The sequence below is a fragment of the Leptidea sinapis genome, chromosome 13 (assembly GCF_905404315.1).
Source record: "Leptidea sinapis chromosome 13, ilLepSina1.1, whole genome shotgun sequence".
NCBI classification, from domain to species: Eukaryota; Metazoa; Arthropoda; class Insecta; order Lepidoptera; family Pieridae; genus Leptidea; species Leptidea sinapis.
The window spans coordinates 2,104,732-2,119,870 of NC_066277.1; the positions used below are offsets into that span (position 1 = coordinate 2,104,732).

At 39.5% G+C, this 15,139-nt stretch overlaps 1 protein-coding gene across 1 annotated transcript in view; it reads left to right on the forward strand.

The window, feature by feature from the left end:
• Positions 1-2,163: 2,163 nt before the first annotated feature.
• LOC126967697 (atypical protein kinase C) overlaps positions 2,164-15,139 on the forward strand; it is a 215,798-nt gene continuing 202,822 nt past the window's right edge. Inside the window, exons 1-3 of the mRNA XM_050812293.1 lie at positions 2,164-2,243; positions 2,724-2,901; positions 4,487-4,607. Coding sequence (XP_050668250.1) covers positions 2,743-2,901; positions 4,487-4,607 — 280 coding nt within the window. The 5' untranslated portion in view covers positions 2,164-2,243; positions 2,724-2,742. The remainder of the gene's footprint in view (positions 2,244-2,723; positions 2,902-4,486; positions 4,608-15,139) is intronic.

Sequence of the window (15,139 nt, forward strand, 5' to 3'; positions counted from 1 at the left end):
TTTATGATTTTTTCCTTGAAAATTCAGGGAACTTAAAGAAATTCTAGAACTCCAATAAACAAGTAAAACATTCAACTTATCATAAAGTAATTATAGTTTTTATAAGAATTAAATGAATTAGAGCTTCAAGTTCCATCGGCGGCAGTTTTTCTTGCAAACTTAGTTCTTAAAATATTTATAGTAGATTACATGAAAAGAAAAATGAAAATATGTAAGTCCAACTTACAAGAGGAAGAATCGTATTATCGTTATTCATATAATTAAAATATCTTACTGCTGCTGAGAATTACAGCGTCAAAAATCATGAATTTGCATAAAAAATGTAATAGGACTCTTAACTTTTAACCTTTACATAAATAGACTATTTCTTTAGCATGAAATTGCCGTTTTATTGTAATAGGTACTTCGAATTGACATAGAATCTTCATGGTTTGAGATTTTTGAAAGAGATGGTGGAAGCCAATCCGAGCCAATGTACCCAGGGATTAACGGCATGGTTAACCGTTACCTTACCAACAATATTGACTCATTTCGTCAATCAATAAAACAAAAAAATATCAAAAATGGGTGCCTCGTGATTTGACTGATCCGTAAAAAGAAACGAATAATTTAAATTAATATTTTTTTAATAATATAATATATTAATTTGTTATAATATAATAATTTAATTATAATTATTTAATTATAATATATATAATTATTTAATTATAATAGAATAGTTACGGCGTCCTAAAGCAAAGCTTACCAATGAAAAGGTAATGGCAACTGTTTGTTGGTCTCAGCATTGGTGTTGCACTAAAGCTTTCTACGATCGGAACAAGCAATAACGGCAGATGTCTACTGTGCTGAAATCCGATCAATGATAGCAAAACGAGTAGTGAAACAGCCCCGACTCATGAATCGATCTTCTCCATTATTCCTCCATGATAACGCGACACCTCATACAGCACGAGAAACTGTTTTAACTCTACAGGAACTGCAATTAGAAACCGTTCGTTACCGTCCGTATTCGCCAGACCTTGCTCCAAGGGACTTCCAGTTTTTTCGTGATTTGAACAATTTTCTACGTGATAAAAACTTATCTTCTCAGGACAATTTCTTTTTAATTTTAAAATATTGAAAAATGATTTAAATATTCTTCTTTTATTGTATTTTGGTTTGAGCTGATGGTCTTGTTACCAATGCTCTAAATAAATAAAACAACAAAATTCAATGAATCTCCATTTTCTATGTGATATAAACTATTTTTAATTTATATTCCACCATCTCTTTCAATTAATTGGTATTCACCTATGTAGGCGATCTTCCACGTGGTTCGTTCTTCAAATCAAATTTTCCATCACGAATGCGCTTAAACAAAAATCTCACGGTACGTTCGTTAGCAGTCCTCTCTCCAAAAGCAAAATTAATATTGCGAGCTGCTTGTGACGCGCTAGTTCTGCCTTGAAACTCGTAAGTAAGTAAGTATCCATCTTTATTGTCTTAATCTGAATAAAAAAAACAACTGAAAGTCGATAATCGAATGTTGCACATTTTTTACAAGAAGAAAACTACATAGGTACCATGTAAAAAAAGTTTCACACAAAATATCAAACCATGAAGATTCTATGTCAATTCGAAGTACCTATTACAATAAAACGGCAATTTCATACTTTAACCCTAGAAATAGTGTATTTCTGTGAAGGTTAAAAATTAAATTTTCTTGTTGCAAATACTGTTAGTTGGAATTTGGACAGATTTACTAAACCTTTTTGTTATATGGCGTATAATAATAATACGTGATGTTTCTTAATAGATACATTTTTAATATATTATACGTTTGGTAGCTATTTCAGATCGGCATGAGACAACTATGGTTATGATATCATTGGTTACGTGCAAGTTAAAAGGGCAGGTATAGTAAATGTAGAATTACATTTACTATACAAATATTTACTAATTACTTTTTTTTTGTAATTATTGTAATTCTATTGGTGACCAATAAATAAATAAATGAAACAGAGAGACCCTCTCTCATTTATTTAGTCTTTTCTCTTAGACTTTGTGTTCAATGAAATATAAAACTACTCTTTGTGCCAGTATTTGTAATTTGTTTAAGGTATCGTTACCAGGCCATAAATTCCAAAAAAAAAATGTAATTTGTATTTTGTTGTTCTGTCAAAACTCAAAACTTCGTCAAAACTCAAAAGTTTTTTAAGTTTGATTATAGAAGTCAGTGGACTTTTTAATTTTCATTTGAAAAGGTATGTATTAAATTACATATTATAGTAATTTGGACACATTATGTGTTAACAACGTGCGCATTATATGACTAGTTTGATAGTTTTTGTTTCTTCACATAGTGCGATTGACATAACAATGAATCATGTTATTAGAATGTACTCGGAATACATAATATTTTACTATCTCATATACTTGAACGAAAAGAACGGGATGTTGTCCACATACCATAAATGCACTACATAATTGATTCTCATTTACAGAAACTCCGTACTGTATTGTTTCTTTTTATTAGGTTATATTATGACTACCTTTTATTAAGTTAGGTAGTATGAACCTTTGTAAACTTTTTTAAACTCAGATATAACTATATACCCCTGTAAAATATAAACAAACTCAGTGACCAAAACCATTTTCCATTACTTTTAACATAGTTATACTTCATATTAGTTGTTTTTATATCTAAGCAGTGCAGTAATTTAATCTTGTATCTAATATTTCAGGTTCTTTATTTGAGTTGAAATGCCTACACAACTTGTGGTGCAAGATAATCATGCTAATGATATTCGTGTTAAGACTGTGTATAGTGGTGAAGTGATGATAACATACATAAACCATAGCATAACTCTGGAACAGTTTACTCAAGAGATGGTTGCAATCTGCCGATTTGCACCTGACCAGGTACGTTTGACTAAATATTTAATATTCTCTATAAAATAATTCAATATATAAAATTATTTTTTTTCCCTATTGAAACAAGTTATTGAGAGCTTTCTTGGTGTCATTAGTTTCCCTGTTGACTTGACATAAAATTCTTATTTTGTTTTGTTGACAACTCTATGGAATACAAATGGCTCATAGGCTAGTGCTGTTGCCTCTCATCTGAAAAGTGCTGGTTTGATTCCCTCCTGCCATGACCTATGTGATTTTGTGATAAGTAGAAATAGGTGCATAGCAGTCATCAAATTGCCTTGAATATGTACCAATTGTGCGTACTAAAGGTGTGAAAGCATAACAAACAAACAAACTTACATTCACATTTATTATACTTTTAAAGATTGCTATTTTTTATGGTGAATTCTATAAAAGTTTTTTTGTCTAAGTTGTTCGAAGTAAATCCATCGAACAGCATTATATTACAAATATTGCTTAGTAGATAATATTAATTACTTATAACCATGTGTTGCCTTTAGTAAGGCAGTACGCGAGTAACCATTGTTCGGTCCGGTCCTAGTTACCATTAACCATTTGTCTATAACCATTACAGGAATGGTCTGAGTAACCATTTTAACCAATTAATAGTAGAGATCCGCATACTCACAAGTAGAACAAATAATTATAGTTATTTAGCAAGTGTCATAGATTAATTTAGTATCTTAAGTAAATAAATACTTTTACCATAAAACCAATATAGATATCTACCCCTAAGTGCCCCCCTTTTCATAAGTGAAGGTTCCTTGGTAATTAGAACAAAATATTCTATATACTCTCCAGGTAGTCAACATAATATAGAGTACGACATCTTATGATGTTCCAGCTGTATGAAACACTCTTTCATATTTCTTATTATGTATGCTTACATTTATTTATGACAAGGGATGACACAAGCACAACATTCTGGTGATGGTAATTGATACAACCTGCCCATTACAAAGCACTGCCACTCAGAATTCTTGAATAACCCAAAAACTCTGAGTTGCATACAATGCACTCATTAATTGAGACATAAGATGTTAAGACTGCTTCATCAGAAAAAGGTACCATTGTGGTACCCATAATCTAGCCATCCTATGCAAAGGAACCTCCCACTGGTGGAACATATGTATGTAAGTGCTAGCTAACATTTAAAAAATAAATGGTGTTATTGCTATGGATTAGTTAGTTACATGTGTTAAACGGTGTCACTTACACAATGGTCCTATTCCTGTTGACGGGCAGGTGTTATTTCATTTCCCACCAAGTATCAACTGCTGAACTTTTGAGAAAAGGAAATTCAAATTCAAATTCAAATTCAAATATTTTTATTCAAAATAGGATGTGACATCACTTATTGAAAGTCAAAAAAAACTACCACCCATTCCAAAATGAATGCCTCAGACCTGAGAAGAATGGGTGCAACAAACTCAGTGGGTACGAAGCACCCGGAAACGGCAAGCATGTATGAATGTAGAGGAAGTGAATGAATTTAAATAAAATACAAAGTGTTGAAATCTAAATCTCAATAGTGACTAAATGTGAAAATTTGCAATTGTTTTTTATATTTCAGGTTTTTACCATGAAATGGGTGGATGAAGAGGGAGATCCGTGCACAATATCTACTCAACTGGAGTTGGATGAGGCATTGAGGCTGTATGAGCTGAACCGGGACTCGGAGCTGACTGTTCATGGTAAGTGTGTTATTGTGATTATTCTTCAGTAAATATAGTCTATATTCTAAACTTGTATTTGTAAGGATTTCGAAAAAAATTGTTTTTTTTGGTAGGTCCTTTAAAAGCATCGCCAATTGACTTTTTGCTGCAGGATCACAATTTTTCAGAGAAATGTGGAATTCACTTTGATAATAATTCATCACTAATTGAAAATTAATAAATAAAAAATTAATAGATATTAAACTAGATTATTATACTAGATTTTTTTTTTTATAGATATACCTACTATATAAGTGGAACTGCTTTGTATCTATATATATGTATGTACATTTTGATTTTCAAGAGTTCAGCAGTTACGTTACGCAGTTGCGCTCGTCACTTTAAATCGTTAGATGTTAATCCTCATTAGCCCAGTAATTTCACTAGCTGCAGTGACCTTGCAACAAAGCACTGTAATTCTTGCATATAATCACACTTCATAGTAAGGTGCCGCTGTGGTACCCACTTAACCGGCATTCTGTGCAACAAAACTAACCCTCCTACTCCAGTATTACAACTACGAGACAACAGATGGCGTTAAGACTGGTATTTTAATAAATTAATAATAATAAATTATATTCACTACGACTCTTAATAGTACCACAGAGATCGTACATCTGCATAAAAAAATACTAGTTCCCTGTATTCTGTGAAGCAGTAAGGCTGCATTTAGTGGTCGGCCGACGGTCAGCACTGACGTCGGTGGAGCTTACCGCGTACCCGTACACGCTGACAATGTCGCGTGTAGTGCTCAGCTGACAGAAAACTTGATTGCGTGTGTACAAATAACCACGTACTGACTGAGCGAGTAGCTGCGCGACGCAAATCCTCGGTCGGTGAAAACGTGCTTCGCTCGCGACAAACGCACGTGCTGGGGGCCTACTCCTAAAATCGATATTCGATAAATCGTGGCATTAGTCGTGTCGAATCCTACTCTTAGTTACGTCGTATTCAATGTCGAAACGATGATTGAACGAACGCAACATTATTCGATATTATCGGTCCTAACCCTACTCTTAGTTGAAAATGTCAGAGACGAATATTCGAATTTCACAAATAATCAAACGTCACTTTTACGATAATCTCAACGACACCATCTAGGCTGTCGTTGCTATTATCGTTTCAAGTTGTATAGATATATTTGCCATACAATATACATAGTTAATAAATATTATTAAAATAATTATATGTGATTTACTATTCAAGAGGATTTTTTTACTACTAAGTTATTTAAGTCATTTTGTTGATCGTTTATGCGTAGAAATAATGCAAATGGCCGCCTGAGAAATAGGAAGTCGACGAGAAGGGTTGAGTTTTTTTTTTATGGAATAGGAGGACAAACGAGCGTACGGGTTACCTGGTGTTATGTGATCACCGCCGCCCACACTCTCCTGCAACACCAGAGGAATCACAAGAGCGTTGCCGGCCTCTAAGGAAGGTGTACGCGCTTTTCTTGAAGGTACCCATGTCGTATCGTCCCGGAAATACCGCACAAGAAAGCTCATTCCACAGCTTCGTGGTACGAGGAAGAAAGCTCCTTGAAAACCGCACTGTGGAGGACCGCCACACATCCAGATGGTGGGGATGATATCGTAACTTGTGGCGTGTCGTGCGAAGGTGAAATTCGGCGGCAGGAATCAGGTTGAACAGCTCTTCGGAACACTCCCCGTGATAAATGCGGTAGAAGACACACAATAAAGCGACGTCTCTACGCAACGCCAAGAGATCCAGCCGTTCACAGAGTACTGGGTCCCCAACAATTCGAGCTGCTCTGCGTTGCACGCGGTCAAATGGATTCAGCTGATACTGGGGTGCGCCAGACCAGAGATGACAGCAATACTCCATGTGAGGCCGGACCTGCGCTTTGTAGAGCGCTAGAATGTGGGCCGGCTTGAAGTATTGCCGTGCTCTATTCATGACGCCCAGTTTCTTTGAAGCCAGTTTGGTTTTGCCCTCCAGATGGCCACGGAATTGGCAATTGCTCGAGATTTTGAGACCCAGTATTCCGATACTAGGCGAGGCTTTAAGGGAAGTGTTCTCGAAGAGCGGTGATACGGCAAATGGGGTTTTTTTAGTGGTAAACGCGCAAACTTGAGTCTTCTGGGGGTTAAATTGGACAAGGTTCAACTTACCCCATTCCGCGACCTTCTCGAGAGAGGACTCGATAGAAGACACAAGTTTCTCCCGGCACTGGTCGACATTTTCCCGAGAGAGACCTGCATGGCCCGTGTATACGGCATCACCAGTGCTGTCGTCTGCATAGCAATGCATGTTGGCGGTGTCCAACATATCATTGATATGCAGAAGAAACAGCGTGGGAGATATCACACAGCCTTGGGGCACTCCAGCGTTCACGGGCTCGGGATTCGAGCAATAACCGTCGATAACGACCTGTATGCTGCGCCCAGTGAGGAAGCTGGAGTTCCACTTGCATAAGCTCTCGGGAAGCCCAAATGATGGAAGTTTTGTGAGGAGCGCCTTGTGCCATACACGATCAAAGGCCTTCGCTGTATCCAGACCAACTGCCAGGCCTTCCCCCTTGCTTTCAATAGCCGCCGCCCATCTATGTGTTAGGTATACCAGAAGATCGCCAGTCGACCGACCATGGCGAAAGCCGTACTGCCGGTCGTTGATCAACTGGTGACCCTCAAGGTATACCAAGAGCTGGCGGTTAATTATGCTCTCCATGATTTTGGAGAGTAGGGAGGTAATAGCAATAGCCCTGTAGTTTGCCGGATCTGAACTGTCTCCTTTTTTTGGGATCGGATGGACAAGGGCTGACTTCCATGAATCAGGGACTACGCCTTTTAAATAAGAGTGCCGGAATAAACGCGTTAGCACCGGCGTCAACTCAGGGGCACACGTTCTAAGCACGATTGGAGAAATGCCATCCGGCCCGCTCGACTTCCTGACGTCCAACGAAAACAGAGCTCGCCTAACAGTTTTCTGTCGGAACTGTACTTCAGGCATGGAGCTCTGACACCGCGGGATGGTCGGCGGTGTTTTTCCGTTGTCGTCAAGAGTCGAGTTGGAGGCAAAAAGAGTGCACAGGAGATCGGCTTTCTCTTTTGCCGTATGGGCCAGGGTGTCATTTCTCATGTGCAACGGCGGCATGGACGGCTGGTTGAAGTTACCAAGAGCAGCTTTCGACAACGACCAGAACTTGCGTGTTCCGGTCGGGTAACTGGAAAGCTGCTCGCCAATTTTGACGACATGCTTCGATTTCGACCGGGCGATTTGCCGCTTAAAAAATCTGGAGGCACGGTTATATATCCTCGTCAGAACTTTGCAGTTCGGATCCTTTGAGCCCAGCGCCGCAACCCAAGTTCGATACGCCTGTTTTTTGCAGTCAGATGCTGCTTTAACTGACGCATCGAACCAGGGCTGTGATCTGCCGCCAATCGGTACTACAGAGCTTGGTATAAAAATATCCATGCCCTGCAGTATCACATCGGCTACTGCAACGGCGCAGGCACTAGGATCATCCGAAGGGAAACAAACCCTGCCCCAAGGGTAGGATGCAAAAAAGGAACGCATCCTATCCCAATCTGCTGACTTGTAGTGCCAAACGCGGCGGTTCGCTGGTGGTCTGCGACGTTGGCGTCGGATAGGCACTACACTCCTGACCAGGCAATGGTCGGACGTTCCGAGAGGGGCGTCGACAGAGACCTGGTAACCATCGGGATGTGTAGTCAGCAGAAGATCTAATAAGGACGGCATGTGGCTATCCACATCCGGGAGCCGCGTCGGCGACTCAACCAATTGGGACAGACCATACGCCAATGTAAAATTATGCACAGATCGCCCTGCGTAGTCTTTGGTACCTGATCCAAGCCATTCGGCATTGTGCCCGTTGAAATCACCCAAGACTACGATTTCAGCGGAGGGGATCTGAGCAAGCACGTCATCAAATGCTGCTTGAACGCAGCCCATGAGGTGATCCGTTTCTGCGTTACCACTACGGGACCTGTAGACACACGCATAGATGCGGACGCGGTCCTCTAAATCTACGCGGAGCCAGAGAGTAGACAGGCCCCTACCCTCAAAATTGCCGAGACGGCGACAGCAGATATCCTCCCTAACGTACACACATACCCCGGCATGAGGCATGAAATTATGCTCAATTTTGTACCCGGGGTACGTTAAATATGACGTATCGCTAGGTCGAGATATCTGCGTCTCCGTAAGGAAACACAAGGCCGGCTGCGCCGCCTCAAGGTGGTGGTGGACGGCGTTTAAGTTGGAGTGAATTTCCCGGATGTTACAAAAGTCCACATTAAGCGTGGAGCGGGGTGCCGTGGTGTTGCTGCCCTGTTTGTCCTTTGACGTACGCGGTACTGTGCCCTCCCCAGAATACGAGGGGCAGCCCGAGCGCGAATGCTCGGGGAGGGATTCTCCGGCTCTACAAGAGCCGGTACCCGGGTAATTTCTCTTTAAATACCTACGCTCTCATATTTTGTTGGGGGGGGGGGGGGGGGGGGGTTAAGGACGGAGGGGAATGGCCTCCGGTCCTCGACACTAACCTATTCGAAACATAGCGGCCTAGAAACTAGGCCGCTACTTCACGCCGGTATTCTGTGCGAGTGTGATAAGAAACCCGGACGAGTCTAACCCGATTGTGCTGACGTCATAAGACAGCAGCGTAACTCTCCCACTTTCAAAAAGCCCGTAGTCGCCTCTTACGCGACACCCTTGGACCTGGGACTACCCTATTCTTTTTACGCCCCGGGGCAGCACAGGGCAATGAGTTACTTTTTTTTTACATTTTATTATTCGCGAGTTTTGTATTATTGGTTTAATTACCAAATTGGTGGTGCAGAGTCAGGCATGGTCCTTAGCGCCTAAACTATGTTTTGACTTTTGACATTTCACAGCGACAAAGGACAGATAATGTTTAGGTTTGAACATATTACATTCACACTAACATCGTAAAAAAATCAACATATTAGTCTATGGTAACGATAAACGATAAGGAATTCGAACATTTGTTAGAGTAGGTTAGTTGCGATATATTCGGAGTATTATCGTATCGTTCCGAATGTATCGTTGTCGATTTTGCGAGTACACCTCCTGTCTCGCCCGAGCTTGTCGCGGCCCGAGCTGAATGTTGTCGGTTTTTGTCCATTCCCAAATGCGCGTCGGTAAGTTTGCCGCTCACAATCAAGACGATTTTGTCACTCTTGTCCGACGAACGACGGAATGTTTTTGTGGTTCTAATAGTAAGGGTTTCCTCAATATTCTGAACGCAGAACTTAAACACCAAAGGCGCTCTCCACAATTCTTCTTGCTCTGGATAGCCTGTAATTTGTTTTCGTTCTCTTTTTTAACGTACGGTAAGCTGCGTTAGGAACGTGCAGTCTGTTCAACATCACGTTAAGCTCAGAGCTCGATGCTGGCGCAGCCTGACAAAGAGATCTGCCGCGCAAACGTCTGAGGCTTCCTCTCGAGGCTTCAAGCTCAGTCAGTACCCTGCTATTGCGAAGAAAAATGAATCCATTATTAACCTCTTTAATATGTGCGTACTACTTACTGAAAAAAACTGATCAGTGTTAAATTACTTTTTATTATATGAACGTAGCAATGCTCGTATATATAAATAATAACACAAACTTTTATTGTTAATCTTTACTAAATCTATTCCTGATAGCGACAACACTTGTCAGGAAATCTACAATCGTCTAGTAGTATCATCGTTCATAAGCTGCTTTAGCAGCTTTTTGTATTTTATATAAAAAATAATCTCATATCTTTTCCGGTTTTGCTTTTCAAAAAGGAGTTTCTTAATTGTCTGGTAGTTACTTTCTTTACGAAGTGAGAGTGGAGGGGATAACGGCTGGATCACTTGGCCTTGCGTAGAGATGTCGCTTCATTGTGTGTCTTCTACGCATTTATCACGGGAGTGTTCCGAAGAGCTGTTTAACCTGATTCCTGCCGACGAATTCCACCTTCGCACGACACGCCACAAGTTAGGATATCATCACCACCATCTGGATGTGTGGCAGTCCTCCACAGTGCGGTTTTCAAGGAGATGTCTTCCACGTACTACAAAGCTGTGGAATGAACTTCCTTGTGCGGTGTTTCCGGGACGATACGACATGGGTACCATCAAAAAAAGCGCGTACACCTTCCTTAAAAGCCAGCAACGCTCCTGTGATTCCTCTGGTGTTGCAAGAGAATGTGGGCGGCGGTGATCACTTAACGACAGGTGACCCGTACGCTCGTTTGTCCTCCTATTCCATGAAAACTCTGGGGTTTGTACGCATCCTCCTCAGGCGGCTATGCCAAGACTCTAAGCCATTGTTCGTGCGGTGTCGCTGCTGACACGTACTAATTTCATAATGAAAAGGAGGGAAACGCCTACAATTCGGTTCGGGCAACTGTTCCAACATAACCTAACCTAAGCAATTTTAATATTTACCTATGTGGCGTTTACTTTTTTTTACATCTCTTTTCACAATAATTTTCATTTACAATTGACAGCTTTTTGCCTTCCGCCGCCTTGCCAGCGCTTTGTACCGTTTTATTTAGGTGTTTTACCCGTTTTGAGGTTATAGTTTTTTTTCGTTCTTTTCTTGTAAAACTGTGCATCTTGTAATAAAATAGGTCAACCAAAGTAAATTAAAACATTAAATATTGCGTTGTTTACGATGTTGTAAAATGCTAGCATATGCTACAGTACAGCTGTGTACAGCACAGCTGCACACAGCGTTTTCGTCTTATATAAAATTTTGAATTAAATGGCCAAAATTGATATTTAAAACCCGACCTTTATGAATTATAGTTTTTTTTTAATTTAGGTCTTCTACGAACTTATACATTTGCGTTACTATTTATCTAAAATTAATTTTATCGAATGTCTAGCTCTTTCTTCATAAGCAAATATAATAAATAGATTTCGGTCGATATGTATATGACAAGGCAAGCTAAAGATGTTTAAAGATAACATTGAAGCCAACATCTATATTCAGATGTTTACCAAAATGTACATTTTCCCAATAAAATCCTTATCTAGCAGCATTGCGAATCCGTTCCGACATTACCATATTCAGATTGGCTTTATGTTCCCGGGTTTTTGCCAATCATGCGTATGGCTAGTCACGTTCAACGTACATTTGGTATCTCTAATAACATTGTTTCAGTACAATTGTATTTGTTTCTGGGTTTACGAGGATTTGTCGTGTTTGGTGCAACTGCTATTAATAATACGGCGTATAAGATGCCATGTCTGTAGCGATTTCTATTTCTTTGAATTTAATGTGTGTGTGTGTGTGTGTGTGTTTTTTTTATAGCTTTTTTTTATGAGGAAAAGTGATGAGACGCGCAAGAAGTCCACTTGGTTGTAAGTGATATGCCTTGTAGCCATATTCTCTTAAAAACGGGAATATAGGATCGAAGTGGCCTTATGTCAACAAGTTTAATTTCGTATTCGTCTAACACAAACTGACGGTTCAGCGGGCCTTTTCTTATTCAACGAAAAACGAAGTTTCGCGTGTTTCCTACTACGGTTCTATTCGTTTTGAATTTTCGCCCCTACGTCTTGGTTTGACATTTCAAATTTCTAAACCCACTCTAATTCATTTACATCGCGAACGAAAATTTAAATATGACAGCTGTTTGTTCAGAATTTTAACCACAACTTGATGAAACCAAAGGTGTTTTTGATTTTCTTTTCGTTGCAAATTTGCTTGAAATGGCTTCAATAATGTTTTTATTCGAGGCTGCTTTACCTGAAGAACATTTAGAACGTAGAGGGAACTGTCGCCGCTTGCGCAATCAATTAAATATTAATGATTCTCCCGACAGAGTGTGTAGGAAACTGAAATAAATTACAGCCTGTTGTGTTTTACATAAGTTATGTTTAAGGGATGGTATTGATATTCCCGAGTTGCGTCTGTTTGAACTCTAATGTGAAAGAAGCAGGCGGGTCGAAGGGCATGAGCTGCATTAGTACAACTGTTAGAAAGGATGAAGGTAGAAATTTATCCAACTTATTTCTTTCTAACAGTAGTGGTATTCCTATCTTTAGTGAAATCTTATCTTTCGTTTAAATTTCATTCGTTTATGAAGTTTCGTTTTGGAGAAAGAGAGTAGACGCCCTGTTCGGACTTCAATCGAAAATCAAGATCGTCCGTCAATTGTTGGGAGATGAGTATTCTGCAAAATGTTGACGTTTAGTTGAGTTGAAAACTTAAAAAATTAGTAGAAATATTTTAGATTTGGTAGTACATTATTGGTAACTTCGAGCGAGCTCGTCGTTCAAATGTCGTTGACGCGCGGCTCTGATCCAATAATGGTTCATTCATCATCATTCAATCACTAAATGATTTCTTGTGATAGTAAGGGGTGAGACCAGCAGGACGTTCAGCTGATACGTTCTGCCCATTACAATGCAGTGCCACTCAGGATTCTTGAGAAACCCAAAAATTCTGAGCGGCACTACAACTGCGCTCGTCACCTTAAGAAAGTCTCATTTGCCCAGTAAATATATACCTTGAGAAAGTCTCATTCGCACACTAGCTACGGCGCCTTTCAGACCAAAACACAGTAATGCTTATACATTACTGCTTCACGGCAGAAATAGGCGCCGTTGTGGTACCCATAACCTAGCCGGGATCCTGTGCAAAGGATGCCTCCCACTGGTGAAAATAACTATAGGATAAATGGTCATATTATTAAAAGACTACTTCACGGCAAAAAAAGGCGCCGTTATTATGGTTTATTCGCACTAGATTATGGGTACCACCCATAATCTAACCGGCATCTTGTGCACAGATGCTTCCCACTGGTTCCTCCCAATTACGTGAATGGCACCCCTGTCCTGTTACATTGCAGCGGCACCACGATTCATCGTCACCTTAAGACCATAATGATGTTAAGTCTCAGTAGCCAGTAATTTAACAAGGTTACCCATTACATATTATGGTCTTCATCATGTATTAATAGTACTACGAACAAATATAAATTTGCTAGGCCTTCAATTCGGCTAAGTATCTTTGTTAAAAATAAAAGTGTGTACTTATGTATGCACGCAAGAAGTTATACTTCTTTGGCCTAAAGAAGCAAAAATCATAAAAATGATTTATTCCTCGTGCTATTCTACGTTTTTTGAAAGATCAATTTTGTAAAAATCTTGCACAGATAGCTTTGACAATTAATTATTTAATAATGAATATGGCTGTATGGGCTTGAACCCTGGGCCTGTCCTAATAATGGAAGAAGAAACCAAAAAAATATGACGAATGACGCAAACGTTAGAAAATTTTAGGAACCAACTTCACCCTGATACTTTTGTGTTACAGTGATGCGCGCGTATCTTAAAATTTCACTCTCATATTTTTTCATAACGCAACGAAAGAAGTATAATTTCTAAAATTGTGGTAGTGGTTATACTATAGCATCATTATAATTTTTTGGAGAAAGGGACGAGACGAGCATGACGTTCAGCTGATGGATATTGATACGCCCAGCCCATTACAATGTAGTGCCGCTCAGGATTCTTGAAAAACCCAAAAATTCTAAGCGGCACAAGTCACACGTACTCGTCACCTTGAGACATAAAATGCTAAGTCTCATTTGCCCAGTAATTTCACTAGCTACGGCGCCCTTCAGACCGAAACACAGTAATGTTTACACATTACTGCTTCACGGCAGAAATAGGCGCCGTTGTGGTACCCATAACTTAGCCGGGATCCTGTGCAAAGGATGCCTCCCACTGGTGAAAATAACTATAGGATAAATGGTCATATTATTAAAAGACTATTTGTTTTGTAAAATCCCTTAAAGATTAAGGGCAACAACACAGACTTAACCATACATAGACAGAGGCACAGGATCCGAATGTGTTTCAGTTTGAAGGGCGCCGTAGCTATTGAAATTACTACTGGGCCAATCTTAAAATCTTATGTTACAGTGTGACGAGCGCAGTTGCGATTTCGCTATGAATTTTGGCTTACATCTAGAATCTTGAGCGGTACTCGTGGTAGTGGGGAGGTCGTAACACATTCCGTGAACGTCTTTCTCATCTCGTCACTTTTTGTCATAAAAAACTTGTTGCAGTAAAGCGCTACAAGTGTGGCATGTATTGATCTATATATGACCTGTTTCAAATTAGTATTATAGACAAAATAAACTCACGACCATGAAAAAACAGTATAATTATTAATTAAAAATCATAGTTCATTAAAAATAGGTACTTTTGAAGTATCAATTCCATTCTTTAACATTTCCAACGATTCGTCAAGATGCTTATATTCAGATAAATCTGCAAGAAACTCTACAATCGCTTTTGTGATCATAGAAAGATATGATTGACTAAATGCTTAACATCAAGGCTCTATGCATGTGTGTGTAAACTTCGAAGGTATCGCAATCGAAGAGGATATTGTATGTACGAGATACTTTATGGATTTAGTGGTTAAGTTGGCGCGCGCCCCGACCAGAGAGTAAATAAAGCGGAAATGTTCCCAACTTGTACACAAACAGTGCCTCTAACTTACTTTAATAAACACAAA